This window comes from Lactuca saligna, chromosome 8 (assembly GCF_052625555.1).
Source record: "Lactuca saligna cultivar CGN05327 chromosome 8, ASM5262555v1, whole genome shotgun sequence".
NCBI classification, from domain to species: Eukaryota; Viridiplantae; Streptophyta; class Magnoliopsida; order Asterales; family Asteraceae; genus Lactuca; species Lactuca saligna.
Window position 1 is genome coordinate 263,883,992 of NC_136424.1, and position 8,694 is coordinate 263,892,685.

At 36.0% G+C, this 8,694-nt stretch overlaps 2 protein-coding genes across 2 annotated transcripts; one reads left to right on the plus strand and one right to left on the minus strand.

Moving 5' to 3' along the window:
- Positions 1–2,456: 2,456 nt before the first annotated feature.
- On the plus strand, positions 2,457–5,093 carry LOC145008841 (putative serine/threonine-protein kinase PBL22). Its single transcript, XM_078967460.1, has 5 exons — positions 2,457–3,256; positions 3,329–3,556; positions 3,831–4,165; positions 4,361–4,621; positions 4,694–5,093. The coding sequence occupies exons 1-5, from the start codon at positions 2,587–2,589 to the stop codon at positions 4,922–4,924; spliced, it is 1,725 nt and encodes a 574-aa protein (XP_078823586.1). The 5' UTR covers positions 2,457–2,586; the 3' UTR covers positions 4,925–5,093.
- Positions 5,094–5,526: 433 nt separating this feature from the next.
- PUB19 (ARM repeat superfamily protein) lies at positions 5,527–7,901 on the minus strand. Its single transcript, XM_078967459.1, has one exon. The coding sequence runs from the start codon at positions 7,738–7,740 to the stop codon at positions 5,680–5,682; it is 2,061 nt and encodes a 686-aa protein (XP_078823585.1). The 5' UTR covers positions 7,741–7,901; the 3' UTR covers positions 5,527–5,679.
- Positions 7,902–8,694: the final 793 nt, after the last annotated feature.

The following is an 8,694-nucleotide window of genomic DNA, read 5'->3' on the forward strand; positions in this document are numbered from 1 at the left end:
TTTTTTTAGTTTGCTAATTGTTACTTTAGTATAGTACAATGCTATAATGGAAAAATGAAAAAAAAAAAGTACAATGTTATAATGTATATGCAATGTGTGTAGGATGTAGTTTGGTTATAATTTGATATGTTGGTATTTTGTAGTTTGGTAATTGTTAGTTTAGTATAGTACAATGTTATAATGGAAAAATGAAAAAAAAAATTACTTGGAAAGAACAATGCTATAATGGAAAAAAAAAGGATGATATAATCATCATGACCTTAATTTGTAAAGTAGAATATTATTATGATATGTTGATAATATATTTTGCTTCTTTGTAGTTGGACATGCTGCAAAACAATGCTAAAAGACCAGACATGTAGTGCGGCACTGAAAGAGTAGTTTCAATCGTTGTCGCCACGAAATAAAGTGAAGGAAACGAGTGGAGTGATGAGGAGGAGTAGCTACTTTTAGGATTAATGAAATGTTTTGTTTGGGTTAGTATTTTAGACTACTATTTTGGATATGTTGCATTATGTTTGGGTGAATATTTTGAACCGGATGTTAGGATTTAATATTTTGGATCGGATGTCATATATATTATTAAGTGGTTAATGTTTTGAACTTTTTTTTGCAAAATAATGTTTCGTAGCAGTTTTTATACTTGTTATAATGTTTTTTCTGATTTTAATGTTAAATATTACAAAAAAAATGATAAATACAATTAGCGGCGACACCTTTAGTGGTGACGGACGTGTATTAGTGGAGACAAGGCTTTAGTGGCGACGACGGATATTAGGGGAGACAGGTATTGGAGGCGACATATGGAGCATTTGCAGCGAGGCAACCGCGATGACCTTTTTGGTCTGTCGCTGCTAATACTCGCGTTTCTGGTAGTGTAAGGTAATTCAAAATGCTACAAAAGAGGAAAGGGACCTCAACAAATTCATATTGAGGGGTTTGATGGCCCTACATTTGCATACATCTCGCTTTAGTCCAACATCAATTCAGGCTTTCGACTTTGCTAACTTATCATATTCGGATATTATACTTCCTCTTATGGCTAACTCACAATTAAAATTAATAGTAAATGTAATATCAATGGTAAAGTTATATTTTTACCAAGGTTTGACAACAAATTTAAATAATCTTAAGAACGAAAAACACAACAAATTAAACTATCATGACACTTGAGTTACAAATTCTAAATGCATATCCAATCAAACCACATGGATTTGTTTTTTCTTCTTTTAGTTGGTTTTGTTTGAGAACCTTTGTAGTTCAATTATTACCAATAGGACGACAAATACAATCTACGTGACATGAAACAATACAAAAGATCAAACAATTACCATGGATCGTAAAATTAACGAATTATTATGGTTCACTTTCGAAGTGAAAACGAAATATGCTTTATGGGTGAAGAAGAGAACAATATCATTGTATACCCTTGTTCTTATATATTTGTCCTATATGCTAAAAAGATATTGTAGCACTATATGACACAAGTACGAACTCACACCATCTTAATGTAAATACTTCTATTTTATAAAATCAACGTCCTTTTCTTGTCTGACTTAAGTGGTGGACTTATAAGGCCTATAAAGAAATATTAATAGCATTTATTTTAATATAATGTATTTTTACTTATTTATTGTTGACTAGTATTATAAATTTTTTTACTAATAATCATTTACTTAAGGACAAACGAATGAGTTTTTTATAATTGTATTCGGCAGTTCCTTACACTTACACATGAGTTATTATCATTCACTTTGATAACACGAGGATGTAAAATTCGTTAGATGGTACTAAGTCAGTCGATTAGAGACTAGAGAACACTAAGTGTAATAGGGATAAATCTATTAAATTTAAAAAATTAAATATAACTAATATCATAAAAAAAATTGGTAAATACCAATAATATCATAAAAATTAGGTTAATATAATTAATATAGCATTAATAGTTCATCAAATAGTTTGTATTAAAATACGAATTTTTCAAATTGTTAAAAATCCCTCATCTTTTACATATTCACTCTTTGCTTAGAAAAAACAACTAGAGAAAAAACAACTAGATAAAGATTAATTGCTAGATGTCTTCTAACCAACCACATTTCCAATACCATCTATGAACTATTCAAAAAAATTAAGTAAAGCATGTAACTTTTTTTTTTTTTGGAACCACAAATAATTATAACCATTTTACTTATAATTTGAGCATAAATAGTCATTTAAAATTGTTGATTCTATCGTACTTCGATTTTTTTTTCGGTATTTAAATATGCATAGTAATTACTTTGTAGCGTAATCACAGATACGATAAAGACGTAAGTTTTTAAATAAAAATTGTTAATTCCTTAATCAGACTTCTTCAAATTGGAAGGGCCGGCAATTGGCTTTAGTAAATTAAATATTTTGATTTTTCATTAAAATATTAATTCTTACTAAAAATGAACACAGTATTTGTGATTTAGCGTAAGTTTGGTGTAGTTTCTTATTCTATTCTTTCTATTCTCCGAAATCTGGAAGAACACTGAACATATAATCTACCAAAAATCATAAAAACTTTCGTTTCCAGAATTTCTGCACAAAAATCTTAGTTCAATGACACTTTCTCGTACAAAAACGATCCCCATTTTGTTCCTTTTCGTGTTCATCAATCATGTTTTAGCTAAAAACCTCACAGATGAATGTGTTCTTGACGTTCAACTTTCTTCGGACTGCAAAACTGCTAATTGGGATGGATTTTTCAGCACCGATTGTTGCGAATCAGCTTTTGAAGAGTATCTATCCGCATTATCAAAACACACGAATCAAACTGGATCGATTTTCTTGAATTTGATACAACAACAAACTTGTCGATCATCGTTGGAAGGTAGCAACGGAAGAAATCTTTTGAGCTGCGGTGTTGAAAAGCTAACCTCCGGTTCCGGAAGCTGCTCGGATTTCACGCTGAATGATGTTGCTAACAAGCTCGAGAGCTCTTTATCCAGTCTAGATCAAGATTGTGAGGTATTGGAATCAAGAAACGACTGCAATTCTTGTTTAGAAAGATGGAAAAAGATTGGTGGTTTGACTACGAACAGTAGTGTGGAAGAGACTGAACTTTGTAGATTCGCTGTGCTTGTTTCGATGGTGAGTCGAAAGATCTCTGATTTCAAATGGGTTCAAGCCGTTTATCAGTGTCTTGGCCAGCATCAAATAAGTTTTCGATTAGATCAATCCCAGAATCTTGAAGATGATAATCATAAACACAAGAAAAAGCGGACCACTGGTGAGTTATCTAGAACACGTATTCAAGTGTAAGATTCACACTAATCATCGGATAATTTCTTGAAAATTTCAGTTGTGGTAATTCTGGTGGGAGGTCTGATCGGGATCATGATCATAATCATTGCATTGTGGATTTGGTTTAGAAGATCAGTCGCCGGAAAGTTGCCAATGGGCAAAGTGGATATGTCTGTCATAAGGTCACCATTTCCAAAAGAAGTAAGCACGAAGTTAACAGTTAGGGATGTTTATGCCGCTACAAATGATCTCAAAGCATCAAACTTTATCGGTGAAGGAAACGCGGGTAAGAATTTTACTGTATGATTCATCAATATTTAGGTTGCTTTTGTTACACGTGACATGATATTATAAAATGTTGTTTTCGATAATGAGGATGTCATTAACGTTTTTTCAGCATAAGAGATAGAAAACGAGTCCTTTCACACATAATTAAAACTTTTTGGTGCAACTTTTGTCCTGTTGATGTTGGTTTCAGTCCAATGCATATCAAATACATTAAAAGTTTTCTATCTGTAAGTTTGCAATTTTTTAATTGGAGAGGGCATTCATTTGTGAAGGGAAAGTGTACAAAGGCGTACTTGCGAATGGTCAAAATGTTGCAATAAAGCACATTGTGAACGATGGAGAAATGGAAACGTTTGTGCGGGAAATCACGAGTTTGTCACACGTAAGACATCCAAACCTCGTAAGATTGCTCGACCATTGTGAGGGCGAAGGCGAGTGTTTTCTCGTTTATGAGCTTTGTCATTGGGGAAATCTTTCAGAATGGCTATTTAGTAAAGATAAAGTTCTCACATGGATCCAACGTCTTCACATCGCAATTGATTGCGCTCGAGGACTATGGTTTCTTCATACATATCCTGGAGGATGCATAGTTCATCGCGATATAAAGGTAAGTGTTTTGCTTTCGATTTTTGGTTCTTATGATGATTCTTGTTGGACTCACACATCAACTTGACATCATCATATCTATCTGCATATATGTTGGATTCTTACATCTCTCCTTGAAGTTTGTATTGGAAAGAAAATCAAGGACTTTGTATATATCCAACAATTCTAATGTTTTTATATTAAAAATAATTTTCAGCCAACAAATATCCTCTTGAACGTCAACTTTCAAGCGAAGTTAGCAGACTTTGGTTTGTCCAAAATCATCGATACGGGTCTATCTCATGTTAGCTCGGAAGTGAGGGGAACATTTGGTTATGTGGATCCCGAATATCAAAAGAATAGTCGTGTGAATCCATCTGGTGATGTTTATAGTTTCGGGATAGTGCTTTTACAACTTCTTTCGGGGCAACGAGTGATCAACATAGACTTACAAAGGCCAATGCCACTTGGGAAGATGGTAAGATTCTTCCCCAACATTTTAGATTCGTTATAACGATTATGGTTAAATTTCAGTTTTAATGTTGATTAGGCCAAGATGCTAACAAGGGATGGGAGTATGACGGAGTTTGCGGATCCGAAACTTAATGGGGATTACTCATTTAAAGCTTTTGAGTGTATGATCAATCTAGCGGTTTCATGTATAGGGATGAAGCAACAAAGGCCATCCATGGAACAAGTGGTCACAGGAGTTGAAAAGGCTCTTGACATTTCAATACGAGATCGGTCACTTACACCTTCATTTTCCTCGGACACTGTCTAGATTGAAAAGGTCATATGCTTAGGCCCTATTTATCTTTTCCCATTAAGTGTTATCAGGGAAATGATTTCTAAACGATATTTAAGAATATGAGACGATTAGAAAATGAAAGGAAAGAATTTGTGATGGAAAAATTGTAAAAAGATAGATTTAATCAGAAAAGTCTTGTATCCATGCCTTTCTCTAATAAGTCGTTATTTATACATTAAGTAATATATGTAGTTTCAGAGGATCTACATGTATTTGGTTAGCAACTCATGTGAATAAGGTTAAGATTAAGGTTAAGGTTGTAGCTTCGAAACTTGAATGGCCCAAATGAAGTTCATTTCCATTATTTTCTGTATTTGTTCATTTGTTGTTTAATTTAAATTGATATTTATATCAATGTCATAGCCACAGTATTATGAAAAGTAAGAATTGTTGTATATATGTCCATTCAATGATTCAAATATAACGCGTACTGTTTTCTTTTTACTTTTTACATAACCACTATATATGTTCCATGACTTCGGAAGAAAATTATTGGATATGCCACTTGGCTATTTGCATTAAAAATGTTGATATTAACTCTATTAGATCAGAAAAAAAAAATTACACCTTACACAAGGTAAAATGTGCTTGTCTATTCACATAAAGAAAATGATAAATACAATCGTGAAATATTCGTTATAGCTTCATACAAAAAATAACAGAAGCTATATATGTGATATTAGCTCTTTAAAAAACCAAGTTAATGTCACGAAATTTACATGTACAAACTACCATACATCTACAAACTGTTCTTGGAAGCGAATAGGATGTCTAGTGCCCGAAGAAGCATTCTTTTCGTTGAATTCATGTAAAATTCTGATCAACGAACTCGCTTTCTTACTAGCACGAGAACCACCGGTGAGGAGGGAATATAAAGGTCCCATTAGAGCCGAGTTCGATACTAAAACATGAACCACGTCTCCCCCACCATTTGTGCACATTGCAAGCAACAATGTAACACAATGCTCTTTTGCAGCCCTTGATGATGTAGAAGCTACAACATCAAGGATAACATGAAGAGCTCCACAACTCAAAATCGCCATTGTCCCATCGGATTTTTCAGCCAAAGTGGCTAAAATGGCAAGAGAATCTATTAACAGTTCTTCGTGTTGACACGGAGATCTTAATAGATCAACTAGCAGCGGGATTATTCCCGCTGCTAGTGCTTTCCAATGATTTTCGGGGTACATCAGTAGCCCGAAAATCGCCACCAGTGCGTTTTTTTTGCATCGATTCGTACCTTCTCGGACTAATTCCATTAGAACTGGAATCGATCTCGGGATTTTCCCGATGATGTCCCGATACTCGTCTACCGAAGCAAGATAAAACAAAGTACCCGCGGCGTGTTGTCGGGCTTCCATTCTTAACCCATTTTGTGCAACCTCAAGAATTAGTTCTAACCCTCCGTTTTCGACAAGTACTTTCTTTGTTTTTGAGTACTTTGAGAGATTCAATAACGCCGCAATCGCGTTTTCTTGAATCTTAGGGTTCTTAACACATAGCAAATCCAATAAACTCGGAACCACACCGGATTCAACCAAACAAGCCCGATTAAAAACGCTTGTTTTACTAAGCATTCGGATCTCGTAAGTAGCTTTGTGTTTAACCTCATTTGTGCCAAACACTAAGCGATCGATCAAATATTCAACCGACATCTTTATGGCCGCCTCTGCCGCCACACTGCCGCCGGTGTCTGTATTAGTAGTGTCCCGATTGCGGTTGCTATCAATGGACTCAGTCACCGGAATACCGTTTTCATGACAATATTGCTTGATGATACTTCTTATACACAAATTTGAAACCAAATTGCTACTATTTACCTTCTCGCCGGTTTTTGGGCAGGTTAAATTGCCTGACCGGAACCATTTCTCAATGGATGATCGATCGTATGTGTGCCCGGTTGTTAAAGTCACCGGATCTGACATGATCTCTAGAGAAATCGGACATCGGAAATCATCAACGTTCAATGATTTATTCAAATGACTGGAAGTGCTTTCGTGAGTGTCGCCGGAAATCGTGAATCTCTCTATGTCGACGGTGGTGAAAACCGTGCAACGGCTGTAAATCATGAGCCCCATCAAACTACTGAGGATACCAAGATCCGATTTCTTGGTGGTGGATCTTTCCGACCTAATTTCCGAATCCAAGAACTTGATTTCTTTGTTGCATTCAGTCCAGCTCGAAATACCCAAATAATCAAGAACCCGTTTCAGATTGTTCGGATCCGGAACCATTTGATGCTCCAACTGGTCCAAAATGGATGTCAAATGCTCCAAGACTCTTTGATCTTCGGGTCGGAACCCAAGTTTTGAACTCAAGACTTGATTCTTTACCAAACCCATTAGTTCTTTCAGTTCAACTGAAACATGAATTGAATCTAACGGCAGCACGTCAAAAACTACAGTAATGGATCGAAAAATGGCCCGAAACTGATTGGATACCTTTTCGGATCGGGTTAGCATCCACATCCGGGCGTCAGATTTTGTGCAATCTTCCAACAAGAACCGTAGCTTCTGGAACACGTAATGGAGCTCCGAGAGTGAAAGAATCGTCGCGCCTGACAGACCCGTTTGATCTCGTCGGATATCTTCGAGGAATACGAGGATATTCCCGACAAGAAGAAGGGAATCCTTCGCATTTCGAGCATTGGAGTAAAAGGGTTTTGATTTGTATGAACATATGGTATCAGAAAGGGTAATCAGAGAGGAAAGAAGGGTCGCCGGAGACGCTTTTTCGCATGGACGAATCGCCGGAGAAGTTAAAATCCGGCGAGTATGTGCATCACACATGTTAATCGTTGAAGAAAACCAAAAACAATGTAAAAACAACGATAAGCTAACAATTAACAAATCAAAGTTTGGGTTTTGCAGGATTTACAAGAAGATTTGAGGGAAATGTGGGGTTTTACTGTTTTGGATTAGAACGAAAAGGGCTTTGAAACTCTGTTTTCTTTTGTGGTGTGTAGAATACGTTCAACTACATGGCTATATATAGATCGGGTGTGTTCGAAGTTTGTGGAGTGGACACGTGGTGAGATTTGAGAGGGTTATTGATCATCCACGAAGTAGATCTAATACGTTGAAGACTCCAACCACGTGAAGCTGTATGGGAGACAAAAAATGGCGGCTTCGTGGGTACTTCGAGGTTTCAAAATTTCAATGCAAGAATTCAAGGTACGTGATTGGGTAGCCGACACAATATGTTATAAAACCGAACCTCTATTATGGATATTCACACTTTAAGCCCCTATAATTCTCATAGAGATTTGTATCGACCATAGATGCATTTGCTCTAGAATTAGAGGTTTTTTTGGTACTTCTTAATTGTAAAATTAAGAATGTTCGGTTACATATTAATAAAAGAGTTTTAATAATTTAAAATCTTTTAAAAACCTTTTAAACTTTCAGATTTGGATGTCTATCTGAATAAAAAAAAAAAAGATAATAAAATAAAAAAACGTGATTTCCCTTTTTTTGCCTTCATGTGCACGCATACCTCCATCAAAAACACCCCCACCTTCATGGCTTCAGTAGATCATCTTTGTTCTCCTCCAACCTCCTACTAACTCCAACTACCTCTTCCCATCACCGACCACGCATAGCACTGTTGACTCCATCTTCTCCCCACCCAGTTGCGACCTCTAACGCTAAGCCCTGGCAGTGCCACCCTCGACAATGCCGGTCTCCACCCTTGTTCCTTCGCTAGTATGCATCTGCCTGCCTTGATATGGTTATGGAATCAGA